Source organism: Sander lucioperca, chromosome 5 (assembly GCF_008315115.2).
Source record: "Sander lucioperca isolate FBNREF2018 chromosome 5, SLUC_FBN_1.2, whole genome shotgun sequence".
NCBI lineage: Eukaryota > Metazoa > Chordata > Actinopteri > Perciformes > Percidae > Sander > Sander lucioperca.
The window spans coordinates 21,335,972-21,362,598 of NC_050177.1; the positions used below are offsets into that span (position 1 = coordinate 21,335,972).

The window sequence follows — 26,627 nt, forward strand, 5'->3', positions numbered from 1 at the left end:
GAAGGACTGATTGTAATCAGGAGGTAACTGCACACAGGTGGCTGACTCTGGAACTCTCACACTGGTTTTTGACCATGCAGTAATGACAGTAGGTGAATGTTACCTTATGTTTGTCTATGATTGGATGGATTAGACAGATAAACAAATAAACTGGCTGTACTGTTGATTACGAACAATACCAAATGAAACCGCCTTTGTGTTGAAAACCCTGCACATTTGATCATTTGTTGCACAAATTTAAAACAAATAGGCTGTGACTCAGCAACAGTGGTGGCCTTTCTTTTGTTAGGTAAAGGGCTCACTACAATACTTCCTGTAATCCACACCGCTTGGCTTCATTTTTAAATGTACAGTAGTAGTCCATATTCAAACAAGCCTTTGTGAGTTCAAGTGAAATATATGACTTAATCAATACACGTTAAATTCTTAATTACCATTAGTGTAGCTGAAATAAAATGTTATCAATCTTAAAAACCCTTGCAAAGTCAAACCTCTGGTGCACTTGAGCCATGTCATGTGGACATTTTGGTTGGATTATGTGGCCTTGTTTTGAGTTGGACAAATGTTGTGGACATTCAAGTGGACATTATAGTTATTTTCTTGCACATCATATGGAATTAAGGGGATTACAAGCAAAATCATAATTTTTCAATTTTGAGTTTTGGGCTATTTTGCTTCCATAACATGTCTTCTTTTAGACTGGTGGCAGAAAACATCCCAAATACACAAGTCAGGGTTTATTTTACTACACTTGGTCTACTTGCGCCTGTAGATTTCTCCTAAATTCACCAAAAGTTAGCATTAGATAACACCTTATTTGCATATTTTTAAACGTAAAAATTTCAGAAAAATTGAATGTACAAAAATATTGTCTTTATGTGAGTAAACTGGTAAAGATTCATTGTGATATCTGTTGAGTGACAAAAAGAGATCCAAAATTCCCTCTGTAAAGTCTTTGACTCTAATATGTCAACAAAACGAAACAAGAATTTTAAACCTGGCTTCATCCAATGTTCACGTTTCTGTTCTGTAAATGTATGCAAAAGAGCGCATATTTAGCAAGAAAATGCCTCATTTGGACATTTAAACATAACATTTTAGAAAACTTGTAATACAAAAAAATGTTGTCCTTATGTAAGTAATCAACTTTTCAGAAATGTTCTCTCTTGACCAGGTCTTGGTATCACAGTAGCTCTTGAATTGTAGTTGTAACTAGGCTTGAAACTTAATCTGATTGTTTGTTTAAAAAAATGCCAGAGCCTCCAATGTATCTTTAAGTTCATGTTAATTCTAGAAAATAATATGCTCCGTTTCTTTCAGAATGCTGGTTGTGCTGACTACATTTCCTCACGAGAATCAACAAACCTTCCCACTTTTCCCTCTGTAATTTTAGACAAGGCGAGGTCACCTGCTGAAAGCGGATGTCCATGTCGAAGGTAAGAGGCTCTCTGGGGTTGCAGACAGGAGGGATGGTGTACTCCAGGCTGGGAGGGGACGTGCAGGGGACCAGCTTCACTGTGTATGTGCCAGAGTAGTCACGCACCTGAGAAGGGAAATTATGTTTGCTAAGAATTAGGTGTAAAAACAATTAAACTGGAAAATAGGGCTGCACGATATGAGGATACTATCTAATTGCGATTATTTTGACTGATATTGCGATTGCGATATGATTCACGATATTGGAGGGAATGATCATTTTTGTATCATTATTCTCATTTTCATTGAAAAATATAAAAATAATTTAAAAAAATGATTATAGTGTGATTTCTGCGAGGATCTGTACCAAACAAAGATGTTTTCTGTAGTCTGTAGGAGAGGATTTGTAGGCCGGGACGTCTCTGTAGCACCACAATACTTTATTTTAGAATGGTTTTACACATATTTTGCCTTTAACAAATATTGTGCCCTAGTCTGGCTAACACCAGACCAAGCTCAATCTTTTAAGATTGAACATTAGTCTGGGGAGTCTGCTCTGTATTTTCTACTGCACAAGAGGCGTGATCAATGGGCATAGTTCAAATGACTCTGTACGCAATTGGATAGTCCTTCAACCAATCAGACCAACGATCCGGGTGACGTAGCAGCGACAGCAGCATCAACGGGTTGCTGCCATGGAGTGCTGCACTTCGGTGGCCGGCTTGTTGAATGTAAACAAGAAGCTGCTTGGTCGCTTCTCTATCGTCATCATGTTAAACCCACCAATAGCGTGCCAGGTGGATAAGCCAGTTTGTGATTGGTTCCCGTAAATTTGTAACGGAAGCAGGATAGATAAACGTACAGGTTTCCAGCCTGAGCTGCAGGGAGAAATCAAATCGCCGGCAGATCGGGCTGGGTTTACCCAGTCTAATTGTGCCCCCCTGCGATTTGGATATTGCACTAGTTCATATTGCGATTTTGATAAAATTGCGATTAATTGTGCAGCCCTACTGGAAAACAAAAACATTTTTTACTCACAGCAAAATCTGAGACAAATGTCCACTGCTGGATGGGCTGGTTGTAGGTTGGCTCATTCCTCACAAGACTGAGGTTAAAGGTCAACCCAGGGTGGTCCGGACACATGACCATGGAGGTGAGTGGTGAAGCTGATGCAAAAATACATCAGTTAAAGAATATGTAGATCTAAGATTCAAAAAACTTTGTCTATTCAAGATCAGTTGCAAGATAAAACACTTAAAAAAAAAAAAAGACATAACTGACAGACAAATACTGTACTCGTGAAAAATAGGATGAAAAATGTATTTGAACTACTTTACCATCTTATTAACCTGTGCCATATTAATGCCTCCCTCATGAGTGACGTAGCCTATTTCATCTTTTTATTACTGCATGTTACCTGGTTTGCATGGTTGAACGGTGCTCGGGTCTGTGTTGCTTGGCTGTGTTTTGATGCTTGCATGGCTTCTTATACTGAATGGGGATACTGTTGATGTGGAACTGTGCTAATGTCTTGCTGCTTCCTGTAGAAATGGCTTACTGAGAAAGCTTATTTGGTGCTCTAGCTGTCTGTGTGGTGTCTTGTTGACTTCTGTCTGTATAGTTTAACCTGTACTAATGTCTTGCTGCTTCCTGTTGCTCTGGTCTAAAATCATCTGGCCAAAGGACTACAGTTGAAAATTAGCCGGCTGGCTAACACTGGCACATTTACAGAAATGTTGATTAATGTGTGTTGTCCTTTATAAAATAAAGAATAAGAATTATTTTGAAAAGAGAATTATAGTATAGCTTGAAATGCATTGTCACAGGTAGAAGCCAGACATTTAAAAGCTGAGTAAACCCTCTCCTACACTAAACATATTCTATCACTTTCAACAATTATTTTTGTTATGAGTTGTTATACAGCAGCATCTTACATACGATCATATTTAAAATGTTAAACACAACATGTGCATCCCTTCTATATGACAACCGGTACCTGCATGAGCAAACACAAACAGGCCTCTGAATCGAGCCTCAGTGCGGAAGTTGACCACTAGTCGTCCCTGGCCATTTATACGCATGCTGGTTGGGTACATGGCACCTGCAAAGACAATCACAGGCGGCTTTAATTTGGCTCCTTAACTCATTTACAATCCCACATTTAGTCAACATAACACATTCTGAAGTAGTCTTCAATTTTATATCACAAAACCACTGCTCAGGTCTTACCTTGTAGCTCAGCCTCTGGTGGGCTACCGATACCGTCCCTCCATAAGATGGCAGTGTCGTACACAAAAGTGAGCCTCAGCTCCGACTGTAAGTCAAAGTGCTGCCATCCTCCTGCTCCCACAGGGGAGTGGAAGACATAGGACACATGGAGCGGGACTCGTAGGGTCACATAGGACTGGACCAGATTCAACACCTGCAGTGAAAAGCAACATGTTTAAGAGTGTAAGAGCAAAAACATGAAATCATATTTCACAGATTAATTTAGCTTTGTTATAAAGGTATGAAGAGGAAAACAGCAAGACACCCTGAATAAAGTGCATGTACAATACCTCTGAAGATAAACAATATTCTACCATCATGGCTGATTTAAGCAAGGTGTTATCTGAATAGAGCATCAGTCCATGGATTAATTGGACTTGGCGACTCATGTATTAGCAAACCCAAAGCCCACTTTCCTGGGATATCATGCTGATAATGGTAACTTCAAGTAGGCGTCAGTAAGTTCACTTGATGTTCTATAACATCCTGAATGAAGTGCAATACCTCTGGAGATAAATATTCTACCATTATGGCTGATTTGAGTTCTGTTGTGAGTAGTGCTTCAGTCCACGGATTGATCGGAACTTCAAGTAGGCTTCAGTAGTTCACCTTATGTTCTATAGCTGTAAGAATGAAAAATGTTCTAGTACTTTTCTAAGTACTGCAGTTTTTTCAATTTCAATTGCAAATCTATTGTGTGTATGTATTGCTGTAATTGGTTAACATAAAAAACAAACACAGAATGGCCTACATTTACATTTGTTGGGGATATTGAATTGCTCCAAACTTCACATCTCTAAAAGAGCTGCCCTAAAATGGTTAAAGGATTCCAAGTGGTGAAAGTGGTCAGAGGGAGAACTTTCTGGTATCTGCACTTTGCTCTGACCTGTGAGAGCCTGCACCGGCTCTGTGTTCATGTGTAGACGTGCCTACGCCTCTGGGCGCTGAGCGATCAGGCAAATGATTTGTAGAATGGCCTTCTGACACATCCTGCTAGGCCTTAATAGATTCCTATGGTCCTGTTAAGCTTGGGCACTAAGCCCTCCGCTATGACATGACACTGGCCCCCGGCCTGCACAGAGCTGTCTTCGCTCTGCCACTTAGAGGAGCACTCAGGTCAGACAGGGCACCCACAAACAAAGGCACTTTCTTTTCCCATTGATCCTGCCTTACATATCCTGAAACTGAACCTGTGACGTCTACGTCTATGCATCTACAGTACATACCGTCTTTTGCTCTGTTCAGTAACCATAGCAACACATTCTACATACAGTTATGTGCAAGACCTGAATGTACGCCATTTTCCCAAGAAGAGTTTTTTTGATTGCTAGATGTGTGTTCTTCAGGAATGACTTTTATGTCTGTCAGGGGTCAGCAACTTCAGGCATGAGTGCTACCATTGGCACGCAGTAGCTCAACCAATGGCACACATGCATCAAGTGCGCAAGAGAGGTTTTTGGAAATGTTCCAATCTGCATGCCAAATTACCTCTTTCACAGCCATTGGCAGGAGCACAGCCTGTTACTGTGGTAGTATGATTGACTTTTTCCTCATCCGCATTTTTGCGAAGACCCGTCCTACTCTGCCTCTGATTGGCTAGTACACCTTGCCTTCTTCATAGAATGAGGCACAAAAAAGATAACACTGCCTGAGTGGGCTCCGTAGATGATGACAGGTTGCCGCAGGTTCATCTCTTTTATAATTTTCTGTTATTTTCTTTTATAAATGATTGGATTATCTCTGATCAATGCGGCCAGTAAGATAGTGCTCACAATTTATTGTAAAGTATGTGAATTATTCATTTAACCTCAAGGTAAAGTTAATATTGCTTTGCATGCAGCAGTCTTGCTTACTTGTAAAGACATGTGTATTACTACCACATTCTCATCATGTTACATCATGTAGCTACTGGCAACACAGTTCCACTTGTTGACAAAGGCTGTTGTCACCTGGGTGATGTCTTTGTTATTAAATGAACCTGAAGCCATGTAAAATGAGAAACTCCCATTAAAATAACAAACCAATATACACTCCTATATCTGTATATCTACAGAGCCAAAATATACTAGTGAGTGCTGTAGGGCTTGAATTAATAATCCTCAGTGGGGAGCGTAGCGGAGGTTTTCACCATGCAGTGCCTTCTGCACTCTTATGGCCTTTATATCAACACTCTACCCTAATTAACTGCAAGTCACCTAACAGTGGGTTTCCAAGGTGCATGCAAATGTTGAAGGCTACAAGGTTTGTGTGCCAGGAGGACACAGAGGGCTTTAAGATATTCTTCCTTCCAGCTCCATGTATCACAGCTGCTGCTACAATTAGCACATTGTACACGTAGCAGAATAGGCTAATGCAGATTGTTATGAGGCTGCTGGTTATTGACTCGCCATTTTGACAAGACAAGTAACTGGTCTTGAGGTCAGGAGTTGAAGAGAGCAGGGTGTCGGGTTAGTCATTACTACAGGCCAACATGGGTCTCCAGACAATAATGGATGACTTCTCCACAGGTATATATTTACTTTAGGATCTTTAAAGGAAAACCAAGTAGGCAGAAGCAGGGTTTTAATATGCCTGTAAATGATTAATTGGGATTGAAAATCCGGGAGGATTTTGAAATGAAAATGGGACCAGAAAGGACCAGAAACTGCTGAGTCCACATTCCTATCATCAAAGGGGTCTGCTGCTTTATTGAACTCGTTGCTCCTCATGTCTAGAGACGACAAAAGGGGTCAGAGGTGAGCTAAAGCTCAAAGGTGGGGCTGCGTACCTGTCCATCAGTCCCAATGGTGCCTCCACAGTCACTGAGCAGCTCAGACATGTCATAGTAGCTAGTGAATTCCCACAAACACGCCTCCAAGTTGAGGTTTCTGTAGAACCGTAGTGTACTGGATCCCCTGAGGAAAGTGCTGTATTGGTAAGAGGCCGTCTCGCCGATCACTTCCGGATTTTTGGTGGCTTCAGTGAGGAAGCCGTAGCGAGTCTTGACCTCGGCGTAGTCCAACAAATTGGAGCAGCGATGGTTGCCAACACGGGTACCGTCGAGGCTCAGCGTGAGCTCGAAGTTGGACAGGGCTCGGGTGGACACTACAGGCAACATACCTGAGGGAGGATACACATATGGCAGGCAGAAAAGTAAAGCATAGAAATGTTAGAAAAACTAACTGAAGTACCTTTTTTTCCGATTGCTAATATGTACTGGTTCAAAACTAATGTCACATTGTCAAAACTCAAAAAAAAAAGTCTACGTGGACCAAACTGTGACTGATTTTTCATGGCTTTCACCCAAAATGCATTCAGTGGCCACATTTCCCAAAATCTATGAACCCTATGAACCTTGTTCCATATACTTTAGTACAGTCAATAAAGTGAAAAGGTGTTTTTCTTATTCTTTAATGAAATACTGATTTATGTGAAAAATCATTCAGTCAGTGTGTTATGAGCGACGATGTTTGCTTTCCGAGTGAGAGGTGTTGCCAGTGTTTTGGTCCAACGGGCTTATTTTGAGTATATGTAAGTAAGTGTTTTGTTGGTTTGAGTGAGTTTTGGAGGTGAGTTTAACTGTTTGGCCAAGATACATGTTGGTTATGCTGACTGTATGATGAAGAGTTTTGAAAAAGTGGCTTCATGTTTGACTGATGCTTGTTAGCGACGACCGTAAACTGTAAAAGACGTTGGTTAATGAGTGACATATGGAACCAAGACTTTCCCGTCCCTGCTCGAGAGGGGTTTCAAAGCAACAACCTGCATCCAAGTGATATTTCCACTGATGAAAACTAGACATTTAATCTGCTGTTCTCACCATCAATGTGGGGCATGGTGACGGTTAGTTTGATGAGGTTGGGGTGATCTGTGTCTTCTGTTCCAGTGTACCGCAGCTTGGCAGAGAAGGGCTCGGCCCCCACTGTGCCGGCAACACGAGGCTGGCACATTCCTGCAATCACGCCATACACAAACAAACATCAAACGTTTTGTTCCCGCTAACTATCTTCCACAGAAATTTCTTTCATGTTTCAATTTTCTGTCGGGGAAAGCAGAATGCAGCCAGTAGCAGCTTATCGCCTTTTCCATGAGAGAGAATAAACACTTCAAGTTAGAGAGTGAGCTGCACTCACCCTCGTCCACGCTGATGGACACTATGGGGCTACTGAGCTCCAGACCCTCATCCCCGTTAGTGTTCACGCCCCTGGCGGCACACTGGACCCTGGAGCCAGCCTGAAAGTAGACTGAATCCAGAGTGATGAGCTTGGAGGAGGTGAAGAAGGTATCAAAGTCAACTTCCCTCATCGGGCTGGTGACGCCATCGGGGCCGGTGGGGGCGCTGACGAGCCAACGATAATGAGTCAGGGTGTTGTTGATGTTCTCGCTTACACAGATGGAGCCTGTTTTGTCATAGTCTGGGTACTTGGGGTTACAGGCCTGGAAAAGAGACAGAAGAAATGATGCTTGTGAGTGAAATGCACCCAGAAAATCACTGCATTACTCTTGATGATCCCTCAAGGTAGCTGATAATTGAGTAAAGTGGGCACATCAGCTAAATACTACCTCATTAACAGTATTTACCTATAAAGCTGCACTGTCAGAAAGTCTTGCTAAATGAATCATTAGCAGAGTAAATGACTGAAAAGTATGCTCCTAAGTATTCATTGGACTATCACTTGGGACATACAGTGACACAAATGACAGGGTATCCAGCCACAGGGAGAGAGTCGGCAGTCCTGTCGATGTCATCGTAGTGCAGCAGAGACACCACTCTGGGCACCGAGGGGAATGTGACATCCGCCATGCTGTTGGTCTCCTCGATGTAGATTATGGCTTTGCTCATCTGTTGATTGACAAGCAAGGGCAATTAGGAGGATGTTCACGGAGAAGGTAGTTACACACTTGACAGTTAAATGATATGTTAATTTGGTGTAATTTTCACCTTTGTCTCTGCCACCATGTTTTCATCAGGCTTCAGGTGCACAGTGAACGCCTCCCGCATTTCTCTGACACTGTCGTATAAAATCTCCACGTCCACATAGTGCTCTGTGTCACCCTCTTTGAAGACAATTTCTGCAGAGAAAGGAGAGATTTGATCAATATTTTGTGAGAATATTTCAAATAAATGCTGTTCTGAGAAAAGTGCTAGTGTTATTTACCCTCAGATATGGGATGGTAGTCCTCCCCAGAGGTAGCAGATCCGTCCTTCGTGTGAACTCGGACAACAGAGACCTTGGAGGTGTCTCCAACACGCAGCACTGGGATCTTCACCACAGACACTTGGCCGCTGTTCTTCGGCTCATTCACACTGAATTTGGTCTCTCCAAACCTAATAATCGCCTCTGGGAAATCACGACATATAGTTTCAATCATGTTGGTAAGCTGTAACTCTAACATTACAGCATACCACATAACCCTGTAAAAGCCCCTGTGTGTGCAACTTTCGGTATTTGCTGCGCCAGGGGTGATATCATAAAAGACACTATGGCAGATCTTTGGAAACAGCAACACACAGATCAAACAAATTGTCCATTTTTTTTTTTGTGCAAACTAAATGTATGCCATTGGGATAATTTAGCCCTTTAAGCCCTGAACACCCACACATATTTTTCAGTTAATCTGGCTGATTAGACCTCTTCCCATGACTGAGTTTCTATAGACTGATTGATTGGCATCTTCCTGAGTCTCCTGTTAGCTTTGTTGCATCTGTTAGGACAGGACAAATGACAGCTTTATCATTCTTATTGGTAGAAAAGATTTGTGACCTAATAAATTTCCATCTGAACTCCAGGCCCACCTGCAACCTGAGCAGAGGTCTAATCAGCCAGAATAACAAATCAGCTGTGTGGGTGTTCAGAGGCTTTAAAACATGTTCTACTCGTGTAAATGTTCTGCACATGGGGGCATTTAAACAGAACTATTGCAAGGGACAAGGTATCACCGCAGAACAAAGCATTCTTACTGTCTGCATCGTCTTTTATCTTGATGAGCGTTTCATTCTGCCTTCCAATAGATGCTCCAAACGGAGATTCACTCTTGGGGCTTCCCAACACAAGACGGAGCTCTTCTTCTTCCTCATGTTCTGTGTCATCAACTAGTACCAGTAGACAAGGCTTTTCAATCTCTCCTGAGAAGAGAGAGAAGGAAAAACAGCTATTGGGTGACATGTCCTTGTAATTGAATTGGACAAGTAAAGATCAACACAACCCATGCAATGGGACGTGTGCTAGGTTTCACTACAGCACCTGGTAAGAAGGTGATGATGGAACCATCTGTGTTGGGCCTCTCATTGAAGTCCATCATGACCTGGGCTGTCCCCTGCCGACTGTAACAGCGTACTGTGGACTTGTAGCTGATATCTCCACTACGGTATACAGTAGCTGAGATCTGCCCTGCGTTCTCATCGCCCACATACACAGCATCACGGAACTGCACCTTTGGCACTAGAAGAACATAATTCAACCCAGTATGAATAATATAGTGTAAACATCTTAAATCGCGAAGTGTACCCGTTTAAATGTATTTTGATTACAGCCAAGATTTTTTTACTCACAGTCTGAAACGGAGTCATTGATGAGGATGGTAGTCTTGCTCGGCTCCCCGAGGATCCCATTCATGGGCATCCGGAGTACCAGTTCAAACTTCTCTGGCCCCTCCAGCACCGGCTGGCCCAGGTCATCCAGGATGGTCACACGAAACGTCTGCATGGTGACCCCCGGTGCGAAGTCCAGATTCCGACTGATCCCAACGTAATCCACACCAGCTGCTCCACAGCACAATATAGGTCAGGAATGTTTCAAAGAACATAGTGCTTATGGGACATAGTGGATACAATACAAACGGACTACAGCACTTGATCTCATTTCGACAGCAGTTCTCATGTTACTTCATAATTCCTTTGTGAATGTCAGGCAGCGAGCAAGATGAAAGGCTAAACCATGTGTGCTGACAAATTGACGCGATCTATCTCATGGTTGATAGCCATGAACAGTTGGAATTTGTTGTGTGATTAAAGGAGAGCTGCGAGAAATTGGATATCTCCCCGAGCGCTAACAGGTTATTCATTTGCCATTCTTTGAAGAGTCTTGAGTATTGAGAGCTCACCCTTTGCCCGCAGGCTTTTCTCATGTACTTCTGACCCAGTTATGTGCATAAGTGTGGGCTTGCATTTCCACTACTCTGCATATGATTAGATGCTAGTTATTATTACAGTTATCAGGGGGCAAGAGCAGAGATGTTAAGAATCTGTACAAGAGGGAGAAGAAGACAGCCCGGGGGCTGGAGATAATAGAGGCTGTAGGGAAGGCTCGAGGAGATATAGCCACCAGTCGTATATATCAGATGGCTAGAAGGCATAGGCCCAACAGAAAATGCCCTGACTTCTCTCCCCCTAACCTTAAACAATGTTTACATTCCTCAGTTCATCCACCTAACATTTCCAGCTTTAACATCACCAGTGACTCTTGAGCTCAGGAAAACAAAGAGTGACAGGGTGATGACTTAAGTCTATTGTTTCCTGTGGTTTACATTTCTCTAAGCGCTAACTAGCCAAAGCTGTCAGAGAAAGGTGCCTCGCGGGGACACGTACCCTCAGCCGAGACAGGATCTGTCTTTCTGGAGCGCACTGTGACGGTTCCACCTTTGGAAAGATCGGTCCCCGTCCTCCATACCTGCACCTCCACGAAGCCATCACTCTCATCCACGTGGTAGTCAGTGTTGCCAAAGTAGAAGATGGGAGCTGGGAAGAACAACAAAGCAAGGAGTGAAGGAGATGAGGAAAAAGCACATAGAGGATGTAATCCATAATCATCTTTAAGCTGTTTCACAATACGACCGGCCTGTTGAAATTGCTGAGTTGAATCTATAATAGCCAGAGTACTCTGTGAGATTACCTCTGATTGCAGGAGAAATTGAGAGAATGTTTCCATCGCAAACGCCAGAAGGTAGTCAACACTGTAATTGTAGCCCTTAAACAACACTTTCTTTTTTTTTGGGGAGATTTCTACATCTGTATTGATTCATTGATTCTTAAAAGATGACAAGTAACCTGAAGGCAGAGCTGAGTTTGGTTCTGGGTGAGCGTGGTGGTGGAGCTGATTTTGAAAATGAATGGTCTGAGAGGCAGACAGGAGGCCTGACAGGAGGTCTGGGGGATGTAGAGCTCGGTGTGCCAGCCCAGGCCTGCCTGACTGCAATTAGTATTTCTATGAGCTGAGATTCCACTGCAGCCAAGCTCACCCACTATTTTTCTATTTAACCCTTTCAGAGTCTGTTTTCTCTCATGTCATGCTGCTTGTGAAACGGTTGCTTGAGGGACCTCTGTATACGAGGTGCAGTCAGCGACTGTAACACTGTAAGAACTGCCATCACAAAGAGACAATTTATGGACTTTAACTGCAGGGAGTCATAGTCCCTGACAGCCATACAGAAATAACTTGAGCAGCCACAAGCTGAAACCATTTTGAAAGAGAAGCAGTTTTTAGTTACAAAATGCATACGTTCTCATAATTGTTCAAATACATCGTTGTTATGATAACTAATGGGAACAAGCCACGGCTGAGCAGGAAAAACATTGTGTTTTTGAAAGCAACTGTGATCAAATAATGAATAAATTAAGTGAATGACAATGGCCATGAGCAGAGTTGTGGTTTCCATGACAATGGAACTCTGCATCAACAAAACGATACTTAGCTGCTTCTCATCACACAGTGTGCGGCAAAAAGGAGGGCGGGGATGTGGAACTGAGCAATAACTGCTTGAAACAAAAACAAATGCATACTGTTCTAACTGTGTGATGATAATGTTATCTAATGAAACCAAAATACAAGAGCAGGGAAAAATAAAGGGATTCAGTGTCAACAGTGCTGCCAGGCACAATTAGTGATCAAGAAAAATGTGTTTATTATTTTGCACTGTGTCATTATTCTTCCAAGTAATCTGAGTCTCAGATGATATTGCACATTTTTGTTGCAGTCTGCCTTGTAACAGCTCTATATTAACAAGATAAGACGCGTTCTAAAAGGGAAACAGTCTTTTTAGGCAAAGCTTTTTGTGGTTCTCAGAGGAGCCACCTCTGTGGTTAAAGTAATATTTCCCCTAAGAGCAAGCAAAGGACAGCAAACTTTTACGCTTCAATCTGTCCTGAGAGCACAGCCGGGACAATGAGTGCTGCATCAAGAGGCTTGCAGCTGCCAGAATTTCTCCCCACAGAGAAACCAAACAAAGATGGTTTTGGCTGCCTGCACAGGCTCCCCAACAAGAGGAGTAATCAGATCTACTAGCCGGAGGACGGCAGCCAAGAACTCAGACCCTGTTGTACTAGTCCAGTAATCAGATAAGGTTTGTGAAGCAGACAAACAGTGAGCTTCAAAGAGCTACGGCCCATTAACTGAAAGGTAAACCACTGGCTCCTGGGCTCCATCAGCCCAGCCAGCAGCAGCCTTCTACACCACACAGTCCATCTAGGGTTACCTGAATGGAAATGGAGATGATCCAGATTTAGACCTAGCTATTTTGTACTTATGTAAGGTGTAATCACTTTCATTTCTTCCAAAAAAACAAATAATTTAACTGATTAATAAGATTAGATTGTATATAGTTAATATATGACTTGTTAGGACTGTCATTGAGTAGCTTAACCACTCACTTTTCTTTTTAGAAATTCAAAATATGAAACCTACAGTAAGTCAGAAATAAGAGCACCTTACGTATAGTCATTATGTCGGACAATTTGTTGTGCAATATGCCATAATAGCAAAGCCAAACAAAGGCAGTATCTTCACTGTCGCACGTGTGAACATAGAATAAAATAAAAGGCACAAGGAGAGGCACAGGCATCCCGAAGGGGACTGTTACACTCCCACTGACTGCTTGATTCTACTTGAACTTTGCATGACATTCCCACAGCGCTAAGTGGCTTCTCTAATGGTGAGATCCATGTGAGCCCTGGCAAATGTTCCTCTGCACTGTGTTCAAAAGCATAAAAAGCAGCTCCATATTCAATACAGAATAATCTACAACGTTAACCGTTGACGACTGTGAGAAACGTTTGAATTTTCAAAGGAGGCTCTGGATTGAGTGTCTTAAAGCTGTTGATTAAAGTCAGCACATTTCTGCTTAAGTACTTTGGACATCTGTTTATATCAGAATGAATGGAAATCCAGGTGAGACATAATGACAGGGTTTGTGGGTTCCCCCTTATTTCATCCTCATCCAGGATATACTGCACACGCACGGAACCCGCCCATCTTTAAAACAGCTCCTAATCATACCTTCAGAACCAGAGGAAAATTTACAGGCAACTGACACAAGACTATAAAAACACGAGTGAAGACCTGCTGTACAAGCATTCTCATGTCTTACAGCCCCAACCACCAAAACATTTTCCCGGAAGCAGAGTCAATATCAAACAGCAATTATCTTTGCAAGAAAAGACAAGTTTCTCCGAACCCATGGTAGCCAAACGTGGAAACTGTAAGGGTGTGGACGTTTATGTGCAGATGGTCTGCCGCTGGGAAAATAGCAGGTATTCTGAGGATAGCAGCTGTCCATGCATGCTACTGTAGAATGCCTGGACCGCTTGTAAACTTTACAGTCTTAAGTGCCAAGTTGCCAGAAGATTTACCTTTTTTATACAGAAAACAGGGAAACATAACTAGGGCTGCACAATTAATCACAATTTTATCAAAATTGCAATATGGACTAGTGCAATATCCAAATCGTAGGGGGGGCGCAATATTTGTTAAAGGCAAAATATGTGTCAAACCATTCTGAATTTAGTATTGTGGTGCTGCAGAGACGTCCCGGCCTACAAATCCTATCCTACAGACTACAGAAAACATCTTTGTTTGGTACAGGTTCTTGCAAAAATCACACTACATGACTATAGTACATTTGTGTATGTGTTTCAATGAAAATGATAATGATGATCCAATAAATGTATCATTCCCTCCAATATCGTGAATCATATTGCAATCGCAATATCAGTAAAAATAATCGCAATTTGATATTTTCCTCATATTGTGCAGCCCTAAACATAACTCATGTCCCTCTTGTAAAAACTGTCAACATTAGCAATAAGCCTGGCATAAACACATTTTCAGCAGCAGCTCCATAGTATCGTGTATCTATTTTGCATTAGTTGGAGGCGTCGGTGTGTGTGTGTATGGTGTTGAGAAGAAGACAGAAACAAGAGTGTGAAAGGCTATTAGGCTGTGTTTAGATCTCTTTATTAGCAACATAATACAACCAGCTATAACCTTTTGCATACATATTTTCCCACTAATCACCATAGTCCGTTTTATGTTTTTATTGATCATGTCAGTTTGTACCTCCTCATGTTTACTGCCGTTATTTCGATTCTGTTCACCAGTCCTGTTGTGTCCTTACTTGTTATCTTGAGTTCTTGGCCTCTTTTTATCTTTTTTACTTTACTTGATTACTCATCTTTATTGTTTGTTTTTACGGTAGAGACTTTCTACCCCTTTGTCCTCTCCACTTTAGACTTTGTTGTCTCTGGCATTAGCCACTTCTACATCGGAGTGTCTACACATCCACGTGCCTCCTCCGATAGCATGACTGGACTCACCTGATAGTGGGCCCAGAGCTAAATGACCTGCTTGGTGCCTTTTTTAAAACCCATTCCTCCCAATCTCTGTACACGGTGTGTGGTATTCCTATGCTGACAAACACCCTTATCATGTCAGTTTATACTTTGGTGTAGTAGTGCATATTTTTAAACACATTTTCAATAAATTAAATTAGCACAAGACTAGGTGACACACATAGGGCCTAAGGTTTACAGAGCCCATGATCTTGGTAATCTAGCCATGTGTCACCAGCTGATCATTTGTACCTGGGTTTGCTGGGTTTTTACTGAGCAAACAACCTGAACAAGCAGCAGGGATCGAAGGTGCAGGAGGCAGACAATGATCCCTCCCGACCGTCGCACCTGTGTAGCCTGACAATTGTTTGCTGGAGGTCTTGAACAGCTGGAGGCACAGCTGTTGGGAACTGAACCTGCATGGATCTCTGTGACTGTGGGCAAATATTGTAACTTTACACTACCTATATATGCCCAACAACTTGTTTCTTTGCTTGCATTCTCAGTGTAGCAATTGCATATTGTGAGGCACACACAAACACACTGTGTACCATGAAATGAGTGTCATCCATCAAAAAGTCTAATATATCATTTATGCCAAAGTAACTATCCCTTAAATATCTGCTTATATTATAGTATTGCTGGAAATGTTATTAATCAATTAGCAAAAGTGCTTTGGCAGTATTTGATTTAAAGGAATTTTGCATCAATGTGATGAAGTACTTGTTTTTTTTCGTATTTGGATTATCCAAACATTTCAAACTGATTATTTTAATTAGGGCCCGAGCGCCGACAGCGGCGAAGGCCCTATTGAAACTGAAGGAATTATTATTATTCTTTTCCCGGCAAATGAATTGGCTTTTTGAGGGGCTTAACATATTCAAAAACTCACCAAATTTGGCGGTCGCATCAAGTCTGGTGAAAATTTACGTATTTTAAGGGTTTCGGGAATAGGCGCGCAAAAATGGCTCGCTAGTGCCCCCTACAAAGTTAAAAAAATTGAGCCCCTGCAGTGCGTTTAACGTAGACTCACGAAACTTAGTACACATATGTATCATGTCAAGATGTACAAAAAACGTCATTGAAGCCATACCCTAAGCCCAACAGGAAGTCCGCCATTTTGATTTCAAAGTTCGAAATTAGTGTGATTTTGGCCATTTCCACATGTCGTACTTTAACGAACTCCTCCTAGAGATTTCATCCGATCAACTTCAAATTCGGTCTGTGCCATCTTAAGACATTAAAGATGAAAAGTTGTTAAAAGAAAAACTTTTCGTCATAGGGCATGGCCGTGGCGGGGGGCCATTTTGTGCGTTTCGCCGCCGAAACAGGAAGTGGGTGTAACTCGAGTGTACATTGTCCGATTGGCTCGAAACTTTTCAGGATTCATAAGAGTCCAACCCTGAGGACAAATAAAGGCCGATATTTACTTAAAGTCATAGCGCCCCCTAGTGGCAACAGGAAGTAGGCCTAAAAGTCAAGGTGCTATACTTTAACGAACTCCTCCTAGAGATTTCATCCGATGTACTTCAAACTTGGTCTCTATCATCCCAACACCTTAAAGATGAAAAGTTATTAAAAGAAAAACTTTTCGTCTGACGGTGTGGGCGTGGCGTGGCGGCCATTTTGAGTGTTGAGCGATGAACAAATAAATTGTTGTAACTTGAGTGTACGTTGGTTGTCATATCTGCCCGAAAATTCTCACGATTGACAAGGGTCCAGGCCTGAGGACACCTACAGGCCATATTTGACTTTTGGTCATAGCGCATTTCCTGTTGCCAGCGGGGGGCTGGCAACAGGAAATGCGCCTTATGTGACAAACATCATCCGATTTACATGAAACTTAGAATGTGTGGTCTACATGTGATAATGAGCCGGCCCCTATAATATAACCACGCCCACTTACTCAGGCCATGCCCCCTTTTATAACATTTGTACCATTTAAGGTAGAGTCTTGTGTGAGGTGCCATTGAACTCAGCAGAGAGTTGCTTCTTCATTGGTGATGGTTTGGCCCGCCCCCTATGCTTAAGCCACGCCCCCTTTCATGAACGCTGATCCATCTAAGGTAGAGTCTTGTGTGAGATGTCATTGAACTCAGCAGAGAGTTCCTTCTTCATTGGTGATCGTTTGGCCCGCCCCCTATGCTTAAGCCACGCCCCCTTTCATAACATTTGAACCGTTTAAGGTAGGGTCTTGTGTGAGGTGTCATTGAACTCAGCAGAGAGTTGCTTCTTCATTGGTGATGTTTGGCCCGCCCCCTATGCTTAAGCCACACCCCCTTTCATAACATTTGAACGATTTAAGGTTGACCATTGTGTGAGGTATCAATAAAATCAGCAGAGAGTTCCTTCTTTATTGGTGATGGTTTGGCCCGCCCCCTATGCTTAAGCCACGCCCCCTTCCATAACATTTGAACGATTTAAGGTTGACCATTGTGTGAGGTATCAGTGAACTCAGCAGAGAGTTGCTTCTTCATTGGTGATGGTTAGGCCCGCCCCCTATGGCTAAGCCACGCCCCCTTTCATAACATTTAAACGATTTAAGGTTGACCATTGTGTGAGGTATCAATGAACTCAGCAGAGAGTTCCTTCTTCATTGGTGATGTTTTGGCCCGCCCCCTATGCTTAAGCCACGCCCCATTTCATAACATTTGAACCGATTAAGGTAGACCCTTGTGTGAGGTATCATTGAACTCAGCAGAGTTGCTTCTTCATTGGTGATGGTTTGGCCCGCCCCCTATGCTTAAGCCACGCCCCCTTTCATAACATTTGAACAATTTAAGGTTGACCATTGTGTGAGGTATCAATGAACTCAGCAGAGAGTTACTTCTTCATTAGTGATGGTTTGGCCCGCCCCCTATGTTCAAGCCACGCCCCCTTTCATAAATGCTGACCCATCTAAGGTAGAGTCTTGTGTGAGGTATCATTGAACTCAGCAGGGAGTTCCCTTTTCATTGGTGACGATTTGCGGTGTCTGAGTGCCGCGCAAATGACGGTCGCAAGGAGCGGCGACCGCCGGTAACCCCGTCGCGCGCAGAGGAGCGAGGGCCCGTCCATCGCTGCTTGCAGCTTTAATTGTAAATGGTTTTCTTAATTGAACTTTCATACTGACAATGCAGCAAGCAGTGATTGAATATCACTGATCACTGATTTAATGCAATTCTAAGGATTAACATAAGGCATATAGACTTAAACATGCATTTCAAGTCAAAACAAATTCCACTACTCAATTATGGGTTTATACATAGGGGGACATTAAGCAAATGAACACAATTTAATACTATTAAATGGTTTGTTTCTGAAGAAATTATGTAGACCCAGATATGTAAAAAGGGAAAAGTCTGAAGACCACCCAGTGGGATTTTCTTGGTTTGGTTACATTTACTGTCTGAGATCATTTGCCAACAAAGTTCCTTCAGAGGCAGAAATAACAATTCCTGTGCCATGTTAGAGCCTGGTGGTTTTCATTTCAAACTGAGCTAATTTTAATTACTCTCTCTCTCTCTCTCTCTCTCTCTCTCTCTCTCTCTCTGTCTCTGTCTCTGCGGGTGAAGGTGTGCTAATTAGTGAAATGAATGTTTTGTTTGGAAAGAACATTTCTTCTCTTCCATGGCACAGTTTTTTTTTTTTTTTTTTTTTTACAAAACTGGTTATTACTGCAGTAAACTTCAACTAATTTAGTTGTCAAAGCTATAAACATTCTCAATATAGATTCCCAATGGTAACATCAGACATTTGGCAGACAATACGAGCTCCGCCTCCTACTGCACTTGTGTGGTTTCTTGCTCGTCCTCGTACCTATGTAGGTGGCCACACAAGGTGCATGTTTGCACCGAGCAGGGAGTAGGGAGTGCATACATTGGTGCCCTGTGGCTTCTTATTTCATCATATTGTGCTACTCTGGTTTGCTGGCTTGAAAAGAAGACATATTGCTGACATGCTTTTTTGCTGATATCAGTAGTGTGTGTTTCTAAACTACTTGAGCCCACAGTGCGGTGTAGCTGCTGAAAGCCCTCCTGGGGAGCCCTAGCATAGAGCATAGACCTCAGGCAGGCAGGCCCAGGTGCTCGGCCAGGCACCGACTCCTTCCTTCCATGTACACCCACTGGACGGCTACTGCTGCAAGAGCGATGACAAAGAAGGATGTGATGCCCCCATTTGCCTCCCTTTCCACATATACTGGAGTGGAGTTAGGAAAGAAACATGGAGTATGTATGTACTTAAATTCAATACCAAGCCAGGATAGCTAATAAATCTCCTGCTGCCGTTCTACTCTTCCAGACAGGAGATTGGTCTTGTACTGCTTGCCTCAGAGCTATTTACCATTTACTTTACCATCAGTATTCTATACATTTCATTATCACCTCCTTCAGGGAGATGTGAAGGCTTGGCACCACCTTACCCCCCCCCCTTCCCCTCTTCACGTTCCAATTATTCAGTAGATGCAGGCAACCTAAACACCTCGTGCCCCTATGTGTTTGTGTGTGCGTGTGTGTTCAGGCAGTCAAACTGATGTCAGGTACTCGTATCATTATAATAAGGAACCAAGCTGTCGGACAATAGCTCGAGGCATTGCATGTCTCAACGTCACTGAAAGTCTTGACAACACAATTTGACAAAAACAAGAAAACGCACACAATGAATGTTTCCACAAAAGGAGGCTGTAGTCTGGCCCTTAAAATCATGCTGTATGAGACAGTGGGCACCCCTATACTATGAGTGTGGTGCTTTCTGACAACGGATATGCATAAGATGTTGATTCAGTCACTCAGCCACCCTGACAAAACCAGAGGTACAGATAACACGATTGCAGATAAAGCAGAAATAACGCCGAGTACAGACTGCTAACGTTGGTTGTCAGTCGGAGTCAAGTTAATCCTATAATGCACTGAGCCTTCTTTTCTCCTCTTTCTGTGTGATAATACCACTGACGAGATCTAATGTAGGCAAATGCCTGTCAGGAAGTCTCCTTGGAGATATGCAGAGCAAGAATGTTTCTTAGTATATTTTATAATGAATTGACTTTTCAAGCTACAAAAATGTGATTACGGTACGCAGGCAAGTCATTGTTTATAACAGTTACTCACTGGCTGACTCTACAAATGCAGGCAATCATAAAAAAAGAGTTTGCCTTCCAATACTATGAAAAAGCAGCAATGCATGAACCTTAAGATGCTATGTATTAGTAACTGAAAACTGTGCCCCACTGAAGGAGTAGTTTCTTAAACCATTAACCCTTTACCTTTGTTTTTCTGAGACTACTTCTAAAGCAATCTGCAAGTTGGCTAATCTTATCTAGTACTTCCTAATATGTATGTACTTTATTTGTCAGCCTCCCTGTTTCTCAAACAGCCTTGACCCTTATCCTAAATGTAAATGACAAGCAACCGTATGTGACAGTCAGACGGTCATAGTAAGACATTAATCAATAACTTCTCCGAACAATGAGCTCTCTGGCAGTTGTAAAGACATGCATGACTTAACACCGTTAGAGTCAGAGCCATCCATAATTGGAAATGTAATAACTGCAGTGGTAAGAGGCTGAATGCCGGAGGACCGACTGTTGTACATCCTATTAAAAACCTGTGTCTCAGCAGCTGCCTTGGCAGTGTGGAGTCAATACTGAGGAGCAGTGGAGGTCAGAAGGCCCTGTACTCACTCTCAGGTTACACCGGGCGGACGCTGCTACAGTCAGAAAACATTCCGGCCACGTAACCTCCGCCCTCCTCAAGCTGGTCAAATCCACTTGAAGTGTGTTTGCCTCGAATCTCAGAGGAATATAAGAGGAGAGTTACCTGTTACACAGCCTGGAAACTGCTGCTGCAGTAGCCTCGAAGACAAGACATCCTCAGCACAGGTTCATGGACACATGATTCAAATCCTTATGGCTATGATATGATCTAAAAAAATGATTGTAGAATAATGTTCTTACTATTTGCAGATAAATATAATATGAATGTAAAAGGTTTCCATAAGAGACGTACGTGTAAGTGTGTTTTGGTGTATGCTTATTTAGCTTAAGCCATAACTATAAGATAGTTAGGGTTACAGTGGCCTCGAGCAAAGTACATTGAGAAATAATAACTAGTGAAACAGGAGCAGAATGTACCGCTTCGAGTGAGAGCAAATGAAGACGAGACATAATGCAGTGGCCCTCACCTTGGCGGGTGTTGTGTAAAGATAGCAGTCCCTGTGCGGGAGAAGAAGAGAGGGCCCAAGAAAGAAAGTATAAGAGATGAGGGGAAGAATAGATCGGGGCTCACAAGGTCTGACAGTTTTGTCTGTTGCTAGGGAAACTTAGTCTCTGCGTGCTTTGTGATCCCACAGATCTGTGTATTGAAACTTCGATACCTGACTGATTAAACAAATGTATTTGACTTTATCTTATCGTCTTATTTGGCTCTTGCTTGGGATCAATGCAATTCCAATTTAACAAATGTGCGGGGATATATAGGTCTTTTGTTTGGAGTCAGACACATTGTCCCAAAAGAGGGGACACAGAGGAGGGAAATCCCCAACACTATCAGATGTCTGAATACATTTCTTGGGAGGGGAAATGCAGCACTGAATATGTCTGCGATGTTAAAGCACTAGAGGTTCTCAATAATGAATGTGATTATTTCAGCAGTTGCCATGTTGAGGGCAAAGGTGCCAACATCACAACACAAACAACAACCTTTGTTTCAGGTTAGACGTTGGTCATTAGCTAACTGGATCAGTGCTATGCTGTGCTCAAATCCGGATATTTTTTTACTTTAGTTAACATTAAAGTCTATGACATTGTCAGCAGCATGTAATGGGACTGCCTCCTGCCCGAAGACTCTAATTTGAGTTGGAGAAGCTAACTTACTTCAATTACATTACTCAATTCCCAATGATCATGATTTTCCGACTACTTAAACCAAGCAATTAGATAACAGAATGCTGAATTGAATATTGCACCATCACCCCAATAATATAGCTTGAAATGGTTTTGATTCAAGAAAAAAAACAGACAGCAATCATGTCGGGTTTTTTTCAGCTCTAGTGTTGCCTGGCTGCGATCACAGACTGCAGTGCTTCCGATGGGGAACTAAGGAATGGCCGTCAGGTGTTGGGGAACAAAGAGGCGTCAGGAAGATATGGGAGACTATCAGCCCTCCAGTCTAAGCCTGCAGATACGAGATAAAGGCTTCGCCTCCAGGAAGGGGGCTCGCACACTCAAACGCTTGCTCTCTGAGGCATTGTCAGACAAGCACAAACGCACACAGAAGAAAAAAAAATCCAACAAGCATTTCACATGCACACAAACATATCTGCCATGCGTCTGCCCACCTGCCCAACTGTTTGAATTGCTCTAAAAAACATTTTGCACTTTTTTCAAAACTTTTTCAAAACAAATTTTCAGCCATTTGAGCTACCAGCCATAACATATACACAAATACTGTAGCACCTCAAACTAAATCCGATAAAAGCCCTTCTTGCCAAGAAACACATTCACGCTGCCTTTTGTTGGAGGCTTTAATTAAAATTGAAAAACCTTACGTCTCTAAATGCCACGAAGTGATTCAATAATCAAAGCCCTTTAATTCATTGTACCTGCACAGACTAGATGACACCGTATTGCATTCCATTTCACACTTATGATCAGTGAAATGTCATCTTACCGTCTTCCATATCGGGAATGATTGTGATTCTAGCTGCGGGGAACTCTAAGCCCAGACGGCCCCCCATGGGCATGCTGAGGGTGACATTGAAGCTTTCCTCGTCTTCATACAGGGAGTCATCAATGATCACAACCCGGCAGGATTTCTCCACCTCTCCCTTGTCAAAGCGCAGGATGCTGCGATGGTCCTCAGGCCTGGAGATGTAATCAGAGTAGGACAGCACTGTGGTGGGGACCGTGCCTGTGGCCGAAACTGAGTGGGCAGAAAACAGGATTACAGAAAGCAAAGTTAATGATCCACTCTGCCATAATACAGTGTGTTTTTCACATGACAAATCAATACATAAATATGGTTTTCTTTTCCCCCGAAATAGTTTTTCACGAACAACGTGCGTGCGTGTCTGTGTGTCCGTGTGTCCGTGTGTCTTTTAAATACCTCAACAACCCTTCATCTGATCTACTTCACACTTGGCGGGTGAATTGCTGGGTACCCAATGAACTTGGTGTTTGGAATTTGGAGCAGTTTGGACAGTGTTGATATGAATAACCTGTGAACAAAACTAAGTGACCGCACAATAGGTTGAGGAAAAAGAAGAAGAAAAAACAGTGACCTATGTGCGGGGGCGGGGCTTCGGGGCTTAACGGCTTTCAGTCAACGTCTTCCGAAGCACTGCTGCCCCGGATTAATACGCCTATTTGTAAATGAATACCTCAATATTTCACCTGCGTGTTTCTGACTGCTGGATATAGCCTTACTGACCTTTACAACTGAAGTTTTCTTCACTTCCCTCAACGAGCACAAGCAGAAATCCTTCAGGTTAGGAACGTAGTCACTCTGCCTGCTCAAATTGTAAGTTTGCCAACTAAATTACTTTATATAACACTAATAACGTTACCACTGGCAAAATACCTACGCTAATTAAAACCATGCTTTTAATGTTACTTTATAAGATCCTATGTCCACTTAAAGGGGAACCATGCAGCTGTTTTAGCTTAATTTACCTTAACTGAACAGCTTCGGGGTCATTGGAATGGTTATATGACTTTTTTTTAGTTGAATGGTGGTCGTCTCGCTCCCCCCTAGCCCCTGTGAGCGGAAAAACCACCCTTGCAACTTTCGACCGGCGAGCCGCCGGCCTCAGCGTCAGGAAGTAATGCGTAATATCTCGCGATGTAACAAATTGCTTCACGGCACTGCACACATACGCCCATTCAGGAACCAGCTAACAAGGTAGTGATGAAGTTTTTCACACTATCGTCATGGCTGAGCCGGCAAAAAAGAAGCAGAAAGCTAGGAAAGCATTGTCGGAGGAACAGAGAAAGAGGAAACGGCAGACTGACCGAGCGAGGAGTCAGACGAGTAAACATAGGAGCTGCCAAATATCTATTCTGAAGCTGTAGGGGGGGCTCTATAGAGAAACCTGCGAGCAAAAAGCCAGAAAACAGCGACGCAATGTCCAAAACTGCATAGCGCCCCTTAAAACTCCAAGGCATAGTTCTTGTGTTACCTTGCTGAGTGTAGCAGATGACCATGAGCTCCTGACTGGCATCTCCACTCCTGTGCACTGGGATAAGCAGCTCACCAATGTCCTCCTCTATGTTGTATGCAGCTGAGGGTATGAACACTGTTGACTCTGTACATGAGACAAATCAACCACATTAGATCATTACTTTGACATGCGTTAATATTATTGGAGTTAATTACCTTTTATGTTAAATCTTATCTGACTTTTGGTACGAGGAAATCGCTTGTGTGTTATCGGTGTTCTGGCATATTGAATGTGATAGATTGAATGTCAAGTGAATTGAACTGAATGATCAGAGATGGAGAAAAGGAAAAAGCTTCAAAGCGGATGTGACAGTTTTTGCAATCATAACCTTTAATACATATGCTTGCAGGCGTTGCAGCTTACACACTGGGCCCAATGACAGCTTTCATTACAGCTCCTCTGATGGTGCTTCCATTACGTTTAATCAAAACCCATCTACTGTTTATTCATCTGCAGCAAATATTCCAACCCAGTCGGCTTACAGCGATACACAGAATAACAGAGAGACGTGGATGCGGAAAAATGTTATCTGTAACATAATGCTGTTTAGGAAAAGAGTAAGGAATCCATGTGTACAAATCAGCGTCTCACACACTTTCATATAAGAAGTCTAGTTGCCCACATAAATTGGCTAGAATAAAAAGGTGTGTTAATTCGGTTTGCAAGCAGAGACGCGTTAAACAATTTGTTTTGTCACTCAACAGTTTTACTGGCAGCTCTCCATCTCTTTGTCTCCTTCCTTCTCTGAGCTGCACATGACAACCAGAAAGGTAATGAGCTTTCAACATTTCAGCCCTGAAATCCACCGAGCTCAGACAGAGGCTTTGTCTGCCTCTCAGTGAGCATCATGGTCAGCCACATTCACACGGTGCTGACCCGTCCTTTTCCCTCCTGAGGACCAGGATGATGTGGCCACTCTTCACTTCTTGATTCAAACGCTAAGCTCATTTCAGTCTGAGCCACTTTAGCCTGTCTGGTGTGAAATCATTTATTTTTCACATTTTCATGGTGGCAGCCCCTGGGCTATTCTATTATTCCGCTCTCAGTGAAAAGAAACAAAAGAAAATACATTTTTGTATGAGCCTTCAGAGTATATTTGACCTTGCAAGGCCAAAATCTTTCAAACTTTTGGAACAGTAAACAGTATAATGATATGATAATGGACATATGGCTGTAGGAAGACAATGTCTGTTCAAGGCATAAGGAAAAAAATATATAAATCCACATCTTGCAGAGCGATAGCTGCCAGTTTTGTTGATTGCCCTCCAGAGACAGGTGTTTTGGGCAACAATGTTCCAACTAAACTTGATAATTAGCATACATTGTTGACAGCAAATTCTTCCCTTTCACCCAATGAAGCCCTATGGGATGAGGAGGATAATTATCCATATTTATACGTCTCTACAGTAACTCAACTCTATCACAGTCAAGCTGTTTCCACCGCTCATCTGCTCTTGTAGAGCTCATTTCAGATGCAAGGGCGGTCAGCTTGGTTATCTCCATATATCCTTTTCACCTTGTGGAAAGAAAAATACTACCCATAAACATGGTTTGCTTTTTACTCATTATGTAGCTGTTTCCATAATTAAGGTTAGGTTCAGGAGGTTGTTAGCTCTCTCAGCATTCAGTCTTCATGTGAATATATTTTGTATTTAAAATATCGATCACTGATGCCCTCAGAAGCTAGACAGAAGCATTTAGCCAGAACATGATTACAGCTGAGATGAGGGCAAAATGATTCTGAAATCTCTGCTGCTAGACAAAGATTCACCTTTAGGATCACAGAAAAGAGTGCACTTTGCAAGAAATGCACTTAAAATGCAGTGCATTCCTTAAGATATTCAGTGCATTCCTTAAGATGTAGCCTATTTTAATGACTTTGTATTGTTTTATACTTTCCCTAAAGTGCATTTCCTTCTTTCTCTGCCTTTACAGATTTGTCATGTTCTAATGTACCGAGAAAGCACATCCATGTGTTATTTGTTGCTGGCACTTAAAGTAGCCAACTAGTTTATCATGGGTGTGCCGGCCATTGAGGCTGCGCCCCCTATTCAAAATATAACTTGACATCTTCATCCCTTTCTACAATGGATTTCTTTCTGTATGATTGTTGAACATCTGTGCAAAACAATGTCACATGATTTAAGACACCCAACATCAAACACTA

At 42.5% G+C, this 26,627-nt stretch overlaps 1 protein-coding gene and 1 long non-coding RNA gene across 2 annotated transcripts in view; one reads left to right on the forward strand and one right to left on the reverse strand.

Moving 5' to 3' along the window:
- Window positions 1-25,230, forward strand: LOC116048364. The gene is made up of 3 exons (XR_004104618.1): window positions 1-88; window positions 1,394-1,436; window positions 25,165-25,230. It is a non-coding gene; the product is annotated as an uncharacterized LOC116048364 (long non-coding RNA).
- Window positions 1-26,627, reverse strand: part of frem2b (FRAS1 related extracellular matrix 2b) — a 67,407-nt gene that overhangs the window by 7,792 nt on the left and 32,988 nt on the right. The window contains exons 5-20 of the mRNA XM_031297438.2: window positions 24,419-24,544; window positions 22,912-23,163; window positions 11,252-11,401; window positions 10,217-10,426; window positions 9,909-10,106; window positions 9,626-9,790; window positions 8,823-9,005; window positions 8,606-8,736; window positions 8,351-8,506; window positions 7,797-8,100; window positions 7,484-7,615; window positions 6,452-6,783; window positions 3,646-3,838; window positions 3,413-3,517; window positions 2,455-2,582; window positions 1,409-1,543 (exon numbers count right to left, since the gene is read on the reverse strand). Of these exons, the coding sequence (XP_031153298.1) occupies window positions 1,409-1,543; window positions 2,455-2,582; window positions 3,413-3,517; window positions 3,646-3,838; window positions 6,452-6,783; window positions 7,484-7,615; window positions 7,797-8,100; window positions 8,351-8,506; window positions 8,606-8,736; window positions 8,823-9,005; window positions 9,626-9,790; window positions 9,909-10,106; window positions 10,217-10,426; window positions 11,252-11,401; window positions 22,912-23,163; window positions 24,419-24,544 (2,900 nt within the window). The remainder of the gene's footprint in view (window positions 1-1,408; window positions 1,544-2,454; window positions 2,583-3,412; window positions 3,518-3,645; window positions 3,839-6,451; window positions 6,784-7,483; window positions 7,616-7,796; window positions 8,101-8,350; window positions 8,507-8,605; window positions 8,737-8,822; window positions 9,006-9,625; window positions 9,791-9,908; window positions 10,107-10,216; window positions 10,427-11,251; window positions 11,402-22,911; window positions 23,164-24,418; window positions 24,545-26,627) is intronic.